At 40.3% G+C, this 15,398-nt stretch overlaps 1 protein-coding gene across 3 annotated transcripts; it reads right to left on the bottom strand.

The window, feature by feature from the left end:
- On the bottom strand, nt 1-12,491 carry znf532 (zinc finger protein 532). 3 transcript variants are annotated; one of them, XM_005720360.1, is made up of 10 exons: nt 12,429-12,487; nt 10,176-10,236; nt 6,509-8,844; nt 6,000-6,181; nt 4,402-4,578; nt 2,803-2,965; nt 2,314-2,628; nt 1,658-1,770; nt 1,282-1,411; nt 1-1,196 (listed from the first exon to the last, which is right to left on the bottom strand). In XM_005720360.1, the coding sequence occupies exons 3-10, from the start codon at nt 8,810-8,812 to the stop codon at nt 693-695; spliced, it is 3,888 nt and encodes a 1,295-aa protein (XP_005720417.1). In that variant the 5' UTR covers nt 8,813-8,844; nt 10,176-10,236; nt 12,429-12,487; the 3' UTR covers nt 1-692. The 3 variants fall into 3 exon arrangements, with proteins under 3 accessions (XP_005720417.1, XP_005720418.1, XP_013764481.1); XM_005720361.1 differs by lacking the exon at nt 10,176-10,236 and having other exon boundaries at nt 12,429-12,491; XM_013909027.1 differs by lacking the exon at nt 12,429-12,487 and having other exon boundaries at nt 10,176-10,776.
- Between the last annotated feature and the right edge of the window lie 2,907 nt (nt 12,492-15,398).

Raw genomic sequence — 15,398 nt, 5'->3', positions numbered from 1 at the left:
TAGCTTTTGTATGCTGCGTCACATATTTATGTTTCCATATTCCAAACTTTGTTGATATGTTAGCAGCTTACTTTATGAAAATTCAAATGACACTAAGCTGCTTCTTTAACCGATTGTCCTGAATTGTTTGATATTTACTTTTACTCCAGCTCAAAGTTACTGCACACGTGTTCTTCTGGGTGTGTTATAAGAAGTGTGGTCTTTTTGTAGAAGGTAAGTCTTAAAGGGCTCTGTGAATTTTCAAAAACAATTTCAAATCAAGTTAGCTGCGCTATGGGGAAGCTGAAGCTTCCCACAGTTTGATATATTTTTCTGACAGACATTCATTGGGCATTGAAAGTTTAGAACACTGCTGACTGTATGAGGATTAATCCCATTAGAATATATTGTCCATACATTATCTGGTCCTAGCAAGAAGACAACTATGGAAACTATTTCACATAAAAGGCTCTTCTAAAAAAGTTCTATGTAAGGCTTTAGAAACATCTTTACCAGAAACTTTGTTCAATTTCCTCAGACACGTTAAATGATCTTTGATGTATATCACATACTTTTTAGTTTGTATTGTATACATGTTATATACCACTGCATTTTCATGATGTACCTACAACATAAACACAGTCAGTGGAGGTACTGTAGGTTTAACAAGCTGTTTAAGTTGAATTGTGGAATGAGTAAAAAGTGTCTTTCTTTCACTTTTCCGCTGCACTTAGTCTCCTTGCCTTTATGAATGCCATCCCGTGTGTCCTCATGTGAGTGTTCAGGTTTCCCTCCGTTTCAAACATCTTCCCACACACCTTACATTTAGTGTTTGGTGTCCCATCGCTGTTCTCATCAGTAACATCGAACTGGTTCTCTCTTTGACTCTCCTCATCTTCCTTGCTCCGTCCGTTGTATCGGCCAAGGCCTTGAGGCTCCTTCAGCCGGTGGACAATAAAGAGGTGTCGGGCCAGTGAGCGGTGGGAGGTGTAGCACAGGCCGCACTCTTGACACTGGTAAGATGAGCCGTCAGACTTGTGCTGAGGAATGTGCTCTTGGAACGCAGCAAAATCTTCAGTGGTGAAGCTGCAGACAGCACACTTGTGAACTTTGAGGATGTTCACCTTAAGCCTCTTCAGTGGCTGCGAGATAGTGCCCCTGGAGTTCAGCCCTGGATCTCCTTCATCATCTTCTGTCTTCCTTTTGGGGCTGAGGCTCTGTAAAGGACATTATATGAAAGTTAGCTCAGAGATGTCATGAAAAACAAAGAAGTGATTTCCTTCTAAAATTGTTCCACAGTACCTTTTCTTTGTCAGGTAAAGCCTCCATGTTATGAGTCTTTCCTCCTACATCTTTAACTCCATGCATCAGTTGAACGTGCTGATCCAGCAACACTCTTTTAGTAAAGGGCTGACTGAGAGCTGGGCAGTGCCTGTAAAATCACAATTTAAAAAAGTAAAAGCACATTAAAAAAGTATTTCAGACTTTACTACGTACAAGGCACATTGCATTGTTCTGATGCTGAACTTTGTAAACCTGTAAAATCCCTACAAAAAAATGTGAGTTGGTCATGTAGACCATGGACACAAATAATTTCTTACTTTTGCTCATTTAAAGAGTGAGACTTGCTCAGGAAATGTAAGCATACACAAACAGTTGCAGAGAAAGTGATACTCACGGGCAGGTGTAGACCTTCCGTAAGCCCTTGTGTTTTAGACGATTGTGTCGGCAAAGGCTGTGGGAGGAGCTGAAAGACTTGTCACACTGTCGACAGGGGTGCTTTTTCAACATCTGCAGAGGGAAGGGAAGAATATCTGAGGACTAAATCATACAGACCTAGAGACTGTTTGGCAACTGCCTGGAAACCACCATTTGCTATGGAAAATGAGTATTCCCTACCAGCTGCAAGCGGTTGCTAGAGGTTGCTAGCAGTTGCTGTGGCATTGATTGCCTAAGCACCTGACCTAGAGTCAGTGGCCCCTAGTAACCACTGGATGCTAGGGAAAAAGGTGTAGTCCTGCACCCAGTGGTATGTAGTTGCAGGAAGTTGCCTTTTGTCACTAGGTGAAACTGCTTGCAAAGAGGTATGTGATGCTGCACTGCAAACCTCGTTCGGAGTTGTTTGCATGGAAAATGGTAACTGCCATGAAGACCATTTGTCTTCAATTTAAAAATTTCCCCTTTTGAAACATGTTGGTTGCAGTGGTAATGTGCTTCACTAAGAAGGTGAATGCTTTCCATTTCTGGCTCAACTCATTAATCAGCACTAAGCAAATCTTAAAAACAATAATTTGGCAAATCTTAAATTTTCTTATGAGAGTGGCAGATATTTACCTTGCCATGTTCTCGCCTCATGTGCACCACAAAGAGCTCCCTGGAACTGAAGAGGCTATTGCAGTCTTTACATGTGTATCCTGAACTGGGAGGGCTCTTCAAGTCTTCTGAACAGTTACTGTTATTTTTCTTTACTGACAAAGCTGAAGGTTTCTTTTCTCCCTTGTTTTGACCGTTGATATTTCTACCATCTTTGTTATTATTACGGGGGCTCTTGCTGTTGGTGCTGTTAGAATTAGTGGGCTTCGTGCTCAGTGGAAGGTTGATCCCCAGGTTTGGCGGGCCCTCCGTGGTCTTCAAGGTTCCATGTATGGCCTGAAAATGAACCATGTTGGGCAAAAAGTGTAAAAAATCTACAGTCTGGCATTTCTAAAGTACAACTCATGAGATTAATTGGAAGTTACGGTAAAATGTTTACTTTCAAGTTAAAAATATTCATACAAAAATTAATCCTATTGCACAAAAATCAAACTATATATTTTTGCCTACCTTAATATGATCCAACATGAGCTGTTTTTGTGCATAGTGCAGGGAGCAATCGGGACATTTAAACACTGAAACTTTATGATTGATTATATGCTGGTCAAAGTGTGTGTAGAGGAGGGACTGAAGAGTAAACACAGTATCGCACATGGAACATTTATAGATCATCCTGAAAGACAGACAGAGAAGTATTTATGGATGGGAGCTGTTCAAATGCTACTTTTGGGTTTACATCATGCTTATAATTGATTTTGGTGCCAGTTCACTACATATAGTATGAAATATTCAACTTGAGGGACATTAAGGCCAAATGGGTCAAGGACAGCTGCTGCTGAGCGTATATATCATCAGAACTGTTAATGATGGGTGATGTAAGTAAGTAAGTGAAAGGTTACTCTGTGGAAAAAACAAACCAAAGCTAAGCCACCAAATCTAAAACACACAAATCCTACTACTGATGAAACAGCAAAGATAATGAAAGGCATTGGACATGGGTATTGGGTTACATTGACGTGTGCTTGTGTCAAAGAAAGCTTACATACATTTATGTTGATGAGTAAACCATGAAAACAATTATCATATGGGTATATAACTGAGATTAATTTGAAAACCCAGCTCTGAAAATGTTAGGAATCTGTGTGAAATGGAAATACATGATAAATATTGGCTCATTTTGAATTTGATGGCAGCAACATTGGGGACAAAGGACTGGAAAAGCCTAACCCTTAAAACAAAAAGCTGGAGGAGTATCTTGTAACCAATTAGGTAACAAATTGGTAACATTATTTGGTATAAAGAAGTATCTTATAAAGGCAGAGTTTGTCAGAAGGTTCACCTATTTGCAAGAAATACAAATTGTGAAGCAGTTTTAGAATTAATTAATGTTTCTCAATGTAAAATTGTAAAGGCTTTTGAATATCTTAGTATTTACAGTACATAATATGATCAAATGTTCTGAGAATCTGGAGAAATGTCTGTGCACAAAGTACAAGGCTGAACCTCAATACTGCATGTCTGCGATCTTCAGGTTGTCAGACTACACTGCTCATTTACAATGGACTTAAAACTCTTATTGGAAAACATGGATGCTGCAGAAGAGAGGATGTCATTTGATTGGCAGCGCATCTCTGATAGTATGCATTAGTGCCTATGGAATTAGCACTAATGCACAACAGTGTGGCTTCATAGTAGAAGAGTCTGGATGCTGAATAGACCTGTCTGCAGTCCAGACCTTTAACAAGCTAAAAATATTTGCCACATCATGAAGTTAAAAATAAGACAAAGAAGACCCAGAACTGTCTCCTCAGTTCCCAGATATGTTTAGACAGTTGTTAAAAGAAGTGGTAATTCTACAAAGTGTTAAACTTGGCTGTGTCCCGAGTTTTTTGGGATGTGTTGCTGCCATCAAATTCAAAATAAGATAATGTTTTTCTTAAAATTGTACATTTTGTCAGTTAAAAATATTTGATACATTTTCTGTGATCTATTGTGAATAAAATATGGGCTTATGTGATTTGCAAATGATTGTATTTTTGCAAAAATATTTTCAGAATTAGGTTCTATTTTACATATTTTTGATGATAGATACAGCGTGTGAAGACCTACTTGGGCTCGCCTGCCTTCAGTCCTGGATGCTGTGTATATGCATGTGAGTGTGTTCCCGGTGCAGACTTGAAGGCCATGGGACAGAGAGGACATTTAAAGAAGACCTCACAGTGAGCACTTTGTATGTGGGACTTTAGAGTTGCGACATCAGCAAAGATCACACTACAGTGGATACAGCTGGAGGGACAAAGAATGGAGAAAGGAAGAACAGGTAAGATATTGACTCAAATTACATTTTATGAATCAATTCAGCACATTCTCCTAACAGAAACTTTGTTGATATGAATTCAAAATGGTCATTGACTTTGTGCCATCAAAAGTCCAGCACCTTAGTCTGCAAAAGACTCGTGTCAAACTTGGACCTGATTCTTGAGTTTATAGTAAAATATATGAATAAATATGCATAAATGTGTTTTAGGAGTTAAATATAAAGATTGATATTGCATATTAAAATACACGATAGTTAACTTAGGCCCCAGTCACAAAGGCCTAAAGACTGGCTGGCAACCCTTTAGCAACCATTAGTCATGAGGGGAAAAAAGCAGTTGCTGGCAGTTGATGTGAAATCAATAGCTGAAGCCCCATTTCTGCTGGACTAGAGACAGGTTGCCAGGACCACCAGGCAGCCATCAGTAAAAGTGTGTATTCTGTGAGCAACTGAGATGTGGGACAGTTGTAAAGTGAAATTGGAAGAATATATGCTGAGCTGAAAACCTTGTGATTTCAAACTTTAACCCAGGGTCCAGAGGTCAACATGAGGTTACCAACTGTTCTCTATGCATGTGACTGAAGCTATAACTAGTATGTGGAAACAGCGGGAAATGACCAGCCTGACAAATCTCTCTATAATCACATTTTAAAGTACTAATTGAAGTAGAAATACAGATATCGTCACACAGAAATAGAAAATACATTTATATTTTGGGATTGTTAACCTCTGGTCTTGGGGATAAAAGTAAATTTTTTGTATGTTGAGCTGATTTATGAATTTAAGTTAAAATTGAAATGTTCTGAAAGTGCATTTGCACATAGTGTCATGTCTATGAAGTTGATAGCACTCTTAATTGATAAGCAATTACAAGTCATATCAACTGTAAAAATATCATCAAGAGGCCAAGAATGTAATAAAATGTATTACATCGTTGCGGATTTTACCTTCATGGCCAACTGTTCGTTTAATAACAATTTGATTGACCAGGGTCATAATTGAACTGTAATTGCTCAAAGACAAACTTTTATTTTTAATGGCATGTAACTTGGGTGACTCCAACTGTGACAGTCTAATTTTTTCTCAGTAATTTTTGTTGTGAATAATATCACTTTTGGGGATATGGGATTGTCAAGCTGCAGATGTTTTAATAACTGTAATTAGAAATGACACTATAAGTGCCACTTTGAATGGAAAGCAAGAACAAGACACATTTTATTCTGTGTGTGGCCACTTTCAGAAAATCATGGTGCAACGTGGCTTCATATTTTAATCAGATTTCACACTATGCATATAAACATCTGGGTCTCAATAGCACATGTTTTGAAAAAGAAAAAACTATGTCGCATAACAGAAGACAAAAAAACAAGTTTATAAAGTTCTAACGCACCGGTAGCCGACTCTCCGAGTGTAATGCAGACAGTTTTTGGTCACATGTGACTGGAAGTGGACAGAGCGACAACTGGCACCACACTCAGGGCAGATGTAAGGTGATTTGTGCTGGTGGATCCGCTGGTGTGACAAAAAGCTGCACTGATTTGGGAGAAGCATTTGGCAAATGGTGCATGTTTTCTATGGGATAAAGAAAAGACATTAAAAAATTGACTTTTTTCACCTACTATGTTTAGAAAACTGCTTCCAGAATACATCATGTTATTTAACTAAAATATTATTAATGCAAATTAATATATACTGCAGATTAAATTATTTTTATATTTCTTCCTTACATGTATCTTGGCATTTACAGTCAACTATACACTCTACCCTTTATATAGAATGCCTTGTGTTTTCATAGCATGGTATTTTCTGCGGCTTTTGTAGAGATTTTGTCAAATTGACCAGAGATGGCAAAAATAGCTTCCCTCACATCCTGTGGTGATTTACGCATTACATACACACCTGACTTCTGGGCTCCGATGCTTGTTGATAGTGCATTGCTAGTGAGTTGTCATCCTGGAACATTTCGTTACACTCCAAGCATTTTAAGCTGTGCCTGCAGAGCTTTGATGCATCATCCTCCAACGGCATGGCTGCCACAACAGGTGCACTGCTTGGAGCTGAAATCACTGCAGGTTGGTTCCCAGCACCAGATACCTTGTCTTGCATTTGACCCGCAGGCGCATGTGCTTGAGTGGTAGTGGTGGTGCCATTAACGCTGTGTGGTCCTGCAGCTGATGTACCAATCATCTGATCTGCAGGGATGGGTTTTAGGATTAGGTGTGAACACTGCATAACCACCCCTTTGTCTTTGTGACCCCTAGCATGAGACAAGAGGCTGCATTTGTTATAGAACACTATACTTTTGGCACAGTGGTTGCAGGTGACCTCGATCCGCACACTGCGGCGCTCGTAGTGCTGTGTCAGGCTCTTCTCAAGAGCAAATGAATCTCCACACTCCAAGCACTTGTAGCCAAGTGAGGGTAGAGAGATACAGGCTGAGGTTGGTGGGGAGAGGTTTGGGATGTACACAGGGACAGGATTCATGCTACTCAGGACTTTATTGAAGGCATCCACCACAGAGCTTTGAGAACTAGTGAACACTTGAACTCTAGAGACTTTCTTTGACTGCTGACTGGTGAGAATTGTCTGCTGTTTTGCTTGCTGTGATTGCTGATGTTGGGGCTGTTTGTACAAGGTGTGTTGGAGATCACAGGCAGCAGAGGACACTGTATGAGGCAGAAGGCTGAGGTTACTAAGATGGACTGTCTTTGGCACAAGTTTGGCATTTGCCAGACTAGAGGCAGGTACCATGACAGTCTGTTGTTGGATGGCATTAGCAGCTTTCAAGATAGCACTGCTGGCACTTTGTACTGATGCAGCAGGGATGACTGTTGCTTTAACCGTTGTGTTGTTAGCCAGCTTAAGGTTGATAACTTGGGAACCAGCTGTCTTGACTGCTGAGACTGGCAGGAATGCTGTTGCAACAGGTTTAATTGTCATTTGCTTGGTTATTTCAATTGAAGGTCCCCCTGTGGTGGTTAATACTGTGGTTGAAAAAATTGCACTAGGATTAGTGGTTGTCATGACAGATGTGCTGTTCTCTCTTTTTTTCAGACCCTCAGGATCAAATTCTGGAAGGACTCGGGTGACTGTACGCTTGATCTGTCCAGTTGAGGTTTTGATTGTTTTGATCCTGACCTTTGGGATAACTGGGGTGGTGTCTGTGTTTGAGGCAGGGGAACCTTTGCTGCTGCGTTCACTAGTCACACTAGAGGGGCTGTCTGGTTGTCTTGTTAGCAGTCTCTTTGCAATCTCCATGGCTGATTCCTGATCCTGTGGCTTCTCAGGGACTCTTGAATTTTCTTTGACCTGTGCTGGTTCTTGTTGTGTTGTAGGAGAATCCAAAGTACCTAAGTCTTCAGCACCAGCTTTCTTGGCACTTAGAGCAGCTATGGCTGCTATACAAGATGAAAGTTTTGTTGAGGATTTGGATTTGACTTGTGAAAGGCTGGATGGATTACCAAGTCCCGATGACTGCCCACCTTCTTGGCACTCTTTGCTATGAGACTTGGGCATTGTTTCCTCAAGTTTCCCTTCAGGTAAAGTTGGCTGAGAGAGATTCTTGAACTTACAACTTCTAAAAGTACCACTGTTATTGTTGTTAAGATCAGGCTTTTGGTCTCCATTTGTTTTGGGCTTGGAAAGACTTTCCCTTTTAGCAGATTTGGAGTTCCGCTCCCCTTTCCTAGCTGTGTGACCTCCCTGCTTGTCTCCTGGGTCTTCTACCTCAATTTTCTCATCATCATCAAACTCTTCTGTGCTGGAAATTGGGCTAAACTGATTGAAGGTACATGATTCATTGTTCATTTTCTGGCCTTCCTCTCTGGGAATTTTACATCCATTCTTCGTGTATTGAGCCCCAGTTGGTATTGTGGACACCAAAATATTATGAAGTCCATTGTGAACAGAAGGGAGTCGGGAATGGGAGTGGAAATGCCTACCCCTCTCTGATTCAGTCCCACAATGGTCACTTGTGTCTAGGTTTCGTGTGTTCTTCACAATGACACTAACACCTACATCATGTGCTGCTGAGGGGTGTTGGGCCTCATTCTCACTGTTAGTCACACCACCACTGGTTTGCTTGAGCTGTCCATCATGGTCATCTTGGTGGCCAGATTCAATAGCGGCTTTAGGATCCACCATGTCAGGGATGTCAAAGGCCGCCAGCAGGTCATCAAAGTCAGGCGTCTTCATATCTCCCATATTCCTGCTCCTGTTCCAGTGAGGTGATCACCCTAGAAAGACAAAAGTATCAAAACATTTTATTATGCTGGTCTTGGGAGCTACAACCCTTAACTCTATTGTAATTGTTCTGTTTACAAGAGTGTGCAAGTATATAAGAATTCTGATCAGGTCAGTCATACAATGATGGCATAAAGCTAGTCTTAAAAAATTGGATACGGAAGAAAATGTGTTCCATTTATATTTGTGTTTGCTTCATACATTAAATATAAATATGTAGAATTCAGTCCTATTTCTGTCATAACTTAGTAAGTTCACTAACTAGTTTTAGACAGGTACACCAGGTTGTAACACATAGTGTGTAGATGTGATGCTGTGATGACATTAAAAGCACTTTGTTATTAAATAAATTAATAAATAAAACAGTAATAATATTTTCATCAAAGTGACATAAACTAAAAGTATACCACAGTGCTGATTATGTCAATTTTAGCTGTCGTCAAGAATTTGCTGAATTATGGAATTATGCCTCAACTATATATATATATATATATATATATATATGTATATATGATTTTCCTTTTTCAGTTGTCACTGCTCAGCTAAATTTTGTCTTGAATAATATGAAATAAAATGTTCTCAATAAATTGGCTTAGTTAAATAATTTGTTTAAATATAAACAGGAACACTATGTGTCTGTTTATCATAATCAAATACAAATCAGGAACATATTCTTGGCAGTCAGGTGAAATGTTTTGTGTTTTGAACATCTTTTTTTTTTTAGGAATCAGCCTTTATTTTTATTACAAAAACAATTTAAACTAGCTATGATTGGGCCTGTCTGAATGTAGCCTGTTATGAGTGTTGGGGACAAAAGGGACAGCTAAGCTGCTCTGCTTGTACGTGCAGCTAAATCAGTGCTGCTGTTTCATCCAAATCTACAGGAGCCAAAGTTCCACAGACAGACCCATATCCTTTAACCTGGACTTGGATTGCAAAATAAAGAATTCCCCATGTAATCCATATTGTTCGCTGGTGATGAAATGACAGAGAAAAGGAGAAATCTTATGGGGGGAGAGGGCAGGAAACATATGCAGTGAGGGAAAAAATGGCTGCTGAGCTGTGTGAAGCTGCAGCAGAGGGAGAAAGGCCTGGTGGAAAGAACAGCTAGTCACAGCCATGACAGGCAGAACAGCTTGACGTAGAAACCAAGTGAAGGTTAAATGCAGGCAAATATGTCAAATACACAACATAGAACCCATCTTGACAACACCAGTTTAATAGACGTGCATTGTTAGCACTTGAAATCGACACAATGTGTAAAAGAGTACTAAAGTCTAATAAATAATAGAGGAAACATGCAAGTGAATCAGCAACTCCTCACCCTCTTGCCTCCGTCCCTCTCCAGCCACTAGCCAAACCTTCTTTCCTTCCTTCTTTCCATCCTGAAACAAACAAAGTCACAATACTACTAACCCACAAAAGCCATCCACCACCCCACCCTGCCTGAAAAAAAAAAGAAAAAAGTCTTGTTTCTTCCCAGCCAGGCAAAGGCCCAGAATACAGGCTCAGGTTACATCCCGCGATCTGGTGAGTGATGGTGGTCTTGGTAAAAATCGTCCTTCTCTGCACCACTCGAGCACACAGACATGTAAACAGACAACAGATAAAGCATGCTCCTATGTGTATGCATGTGTGTGTATGTGTGAGGTAGGATCTAGGCTGCAGATTCTCAAGACTCCCAGCCAGCCACGTCCCACTGCACTCGTCCCTTCCCAAGTCTCACTGCTCCCCTCACACTGAGCTGTGCTTCGGCACGCTAGCGCTCGGACATCCAGCCAGCATTTAGCAGGAGAAGCGGGGTCTGTGCTTGTGCTATGGTTGAGCTGTGATGGTCTGCCATGAAGCAGTCTAGGCTATCTCTATCCCCATGGAGCACAGAGACAGCATTGTTCCTGTGAGCACTCTGACTGCCTCAAACCGGTTTCAGCTGGTTCCGGTCACCCAGCATAAAAGCCTTCTGCTGCAGACAGAAGCAGTGTGCTCACCTCCCAGGAAGCACTGCAACAATTCTCACTAAACCAGGTCCACATTGTCAAAGATTTTATAAAAGAACAAGGATTGAGCTATTACCATTTCACAGGTGGACACTAGTCTGGTTGCTTGCACAGCTTTGAAATCAAGCCAAAAAATACAAATAATGGAGAAGAATATGATGATTGGTTTGAACACAGATGTTGAAAAAAAAAAGTAATAGATGCCAACAAGACTTAAATGGTAAAATGACATCCAAATGAGTCTTTATGATAGCTGCTTACTAATGCACTGAGAAGAAGAAGGAAGTTTAAACAATAAGGATAGTAGCCAAATCTTATACTGCAACCTTGGCCTGTTCCTCAGACCCATCCCTCAGTACTTTACCCCCAATCATGATAGTAACCCCTCTGAAAACTGAAGACTTTGATGTGGCCCCTAACAGAATTATTCCTATCACTGTGATATAATGACAGGAAGTGTAAACAAAAGTAAACATGGGCAAACAGGCCGCACATGCACCTTCCTCCCAAATTTTAATCGCGTGCCATCCCCACCACCACATACACCCCCACAGAGACGCACAGGGACATAGACATGCACTGTCATGCATATATATATGTACATATGAAAAGGTAAACTTGGCATACCCTTCTCAGATTTTTTTTTCCCACTCTGAGAGATATTGAGTGGAAAAAAGTCTTCCTTTGGAGGCCTCAGCACCTGCCCTTACTCAGCCCCAACCACTTCAGCTTCCACCCTCCATCCTCAGCCCTCCCTTCCCCCTCCTCCCACTCTCCTTCCCTGGGTCAGTCCTAGCTTTCAGTCCCAGCCCAGGCCTCGTATTATCCTGAACCCCTCGCCACCACCACTACGGCCGTGCATGAAGGGACGGATGGAGTATTCAGCGGGCGAACCAGGCCTTTTGTCTCTGCCTGTGCAGGGAGTGGGGTGGGGGGAGGTGGTGAGAGGACTCTCCACTTTGGCTCTGAAACAGCAGCAGCTGGTGCAGAGAAAGAAGAGAGCGAGAGAGGGAGGCAAAAACACAGGGAGGTGGGGGAGGCGGAGAGGAAATGGAGGAAAAGGAAATGAGCGCGAGCGTATAATAAGGGTCTGATTTTGTGCACCGTGTTCATATATTTACGCTACAGAACACAAATATAAGTCAATAAATGATGTTAACACAGGATCACCGCTGATGTCCATGTTCTGATCCTGCGCATTTTTCCCCAGTGATACATAACACACAGAAACAAAATGTATAAATAGCCCAGGCCTCTGTTTAGGCCCAACGGTCTGTGTGCCGCTGCCACCGAGACTCTTGCCTGCGTTTTTGTTGTTAAACATTAAAGCACTGGCATTGATTGTCAAACAGCTGCCCAGCTTTTAACGGCACACAAAATATTCATGAGGTGTGACTGCAATGCAAAGGACGTCTGCAGACATGAGCTCAATCATCCTGATCTGATGATTCTTCTAGCCCACACAGCAAAGCACAGAAATAACATACCAATGACAAGCTAATCACAAGGTATAACATACAACATCGATGACAATACGTGTGATAAAATTGGTGCGCAAAATCAAATAGCTCATAACCTACCTGGCAGACTGCACGAAGAGGCTTTCAGCAGAATAAGACTGACTCTCTTTGGCCTGCTACCAGTCCTTGATACATCTGGCAGAGCCACCAAAGGCAGCCTCGAATGCTGCAGCTTAAACTAATTATCCTTCATTATGTAAGCACCATGCCAGATTTATTCGTCAGACAACACAAATGCATTTTTTACACTGAAAGGGGAGCTGGAGCTGAGAATGTATATTATAAAAAGGCCCTCATGGTTCCTCCTGTCTCTCTACACTGTGACAGATTCAGTGCAGGAGAGGAGGCTGAGGTTGCTCCCCACCCCCTAACACAGACAAAGTCACATGACGTCATGTTGTCTCCATTCATGCAGGGCATAAGAGGAGCTGCTAGAAGCAAGCCATCTCCTGCCCCACCAGATTTCCTGTTTGAGATATTATCACTTGAATGTGTTTTCCCAATGCTTTAAAGGGAGGCAGAAGAAACGCCAACAATGTATTCCTGTTTTGTTTGACACTTTTTCTTATTTCTATCATGTAATTATGGAGTTACATGATATAGAGTATATAGACTATTATAAGTGGCAGCTACAAAAACATCTGACTACAGTATCACTTTACAGTAGGTACAACTGGGTACTAAAAATGAATAAAGGACATCCTAGTAGATAATGAGTGCTTCAGTACTTCCCTATAAACTGTGCAGGATGCTGTGTTTTTGTTTCTATTCTTTTTTTTTAACTGGAGAACCAACTGGAAGATATGTTCAGTATTTGTTCATGCATAGTTCTAGATGAACTCTTTTATCTGCTTAATTTTTTATGGATCATTTAGTGAAACATGGTTGTTACTCAGTAGTGTCTCATTATTTAATGATTTTGTCAGCAATACTGACTGTTTATGTGTGCTGAAGAAAACTGAAGCAGTATACCTAGTAGATAGTATACTTTATTGCTTATATTTACAGTTAGGTCCATAAGTTATTGAACACAAGTGTTGTGATTTTTAGCTCTGCACACCACCATGTGGATTTTAAATTAAACTATCAAGATCCCATGAAGCGCAGATGTTTAAATTCAAGGTGTGTTATACATAAGAAGCACTTGGTCAGGAGAAGACACGCAGTTTCATGTTCAGGAATAGCCTGATCCTTTATCATTTCATAACAAATTAACCCTATAATGTCATGTGAATGGGTGTGTGGCAAACAGAGGGTTGACCCAGATGCAGGACTTAGCAGACTGACGTAACTCAAAACCGCAGCTTTGTTTTAACACTGGTAAAACTGTGCAGGAAACAAAAACCAAAAACAATATCTGAGCTGAACAGGAACAAACTGACTTGAGGCTAAGCAGGCGGCATAAAACTCATACAGCATGAGGGAGGACACGAGAAAGAATAGAGGGAGACACAGACGATATATACACGTTTATTGTCATATACAGATAAACAGTGTAGCCACATTTACCCATAATGACATTCTTTGGCTCGTGCTCCTCAGTTTCACATGAGCATATAGAAAGTGTGCAGTTATATTTAAGAAGAAAATAACAAGAAAGGAACAGTAATAATAATAATAATAATAATAATAATAATAATAATAATAATAATAATAATAATAATAATGATAAAGAAAAAATGAACAAACAAAATAATAAAGTATTATATATTTAGAGAATTTAAGACAATTGTTGGTATTTACAGTTTGTGCAAAAACCTGTGCAATGAGCATTTAAGTGGCATTTGTTGAAGTGACAGTGTGCAGAGTATAGTGAGTGTGTAATGGTGTGTGCAGAATGCCAGCAGTTCAAAAGCCTGGAGGCTTGTGGGTAGAAACGATCTCTGTGTCTGCTAGTGCGGGTCTGAATGCTGCTAAACCGCCTGCCGGACGGCAGGAGTGTGAAAAGTCTGTGGCTGCGGTGGCTGGGATCAGAGAGGATCCGCTGTGTCATACCAGACGAGACAAGGGAAGCAAAACTGAACATCACCCACATGAGACAGGAGACTATCAAAATAAAACAGGAAATAACACACACTGAGTCCAGACCAAGACAACTTGACAAACAGACATGAAGATATGACTGACAAAAGGATAAAACATAGATTATAACAGGAAAATTAAGGGATAAACTTCTTTGACTCATTTGATGAGTTAGAGCAAGCCATCATGGCATTTGTATCAAAACAACCCACTGTAGGTTCCTTATGCAATAAAATGAAAGCAATATTGTGTTTTTGGCTTTCTGAAAAGATTTCACACTCAAAACTGTGACAAACACAAAGCAAACTGTTCATTTTAATGAACGCTGCCAAAAAGACCACCCTTTAAAAGTCAGTGTTCGTGACACCACTATCACACTGCTTAATTCGTCATATGACATGATACTCACAGCTCAAAACTCATATTAAAATAATTATATACTAAGCTGAAATAATACTATATAACAGTAATAACAAAAAATAGATTGTAGACTTATCAAACAAGTAAAATCAATAGTTTCATGCCTTTTGACATCACATATTATACTTATATTGCAACTCTTAGTTCAATCACAAATTTAGTCTTCTGTAAATTCACCCCACACTGCCATCTGCTGTTTAAAATCCCAACAAAGGGAGCGCAATATAGAGCTTTACAGTTGAATGTGTTAAGATTTTTTTTTTTTATGATAAACATGGTAGGGTATGGCAACCTGTGGTGAAGAATTGCCTTTTATGCTTGAAAATTACTAGTAAAACTTTCAAAGTTCACTTTATTCAGTCACAACCTATAATTATTACTTTCCAAATACAAAATGCTGATTGATGTGGACAATTATTCTTTCAGAGAAGTCATTTAAGTTGGTTTAATTATGAGGCTGAAAGTTAAAAAAAGAAAGAAAGAAAAAAAAAGTGACCTCTAGTACAAGTGATCAAATCCAGGCAATCAGATATGAGTAGGTGTTAGTGAATCGTTGAATGAGTTAATGAAAACCTCCTTCACTTCTCA

The sequence above is a fragment of the Pundamilia nyererei genome, unplaced genomic scaffold (assembly GCF_000239375.1).
Source record: "Pundamilia nyererei isolate P.nyererei 1_Seehausen unplaced genomic scaffold, PunNye1.0 scaffold00002, whole genome shotgun sequence".
Taxonomy (NCBI): domain Eukaryota; kingdom Metazoa; phylum Chordata; class Actinopteri; order Cichliformes; family Cichlidae; genus Pundamilia; species Pundamilia nyererei.
This window is presented reverse-complemented; position numbering and strand designations above follow the sequence as displayed.

Bases quoted from the DNA above. Each gene is read 5' to 3' on its own strand.
- znf532 (XM_005720361.1), bottom strand. From the start codon at position 8,812: ATGGGAGATATGAAGACGCCTGACTTTGATGACCTGCTGGCGGCCTTT. The intron at 2,966-4,401 runs GTAGGTCTTCAC...TCTGTCTTTCAG, and splicing joins CTGAAGGCAGGCGAGCCCAA to GATGATCTATAAATGTTCCA. The intron at 1,412-1,657 runs GTGAGTATCACT...GTGATTTTACAG, and splicing joins CGGAAGGTCTACACCTGCCC to GCACTGCCCAGCTCTCAGTC.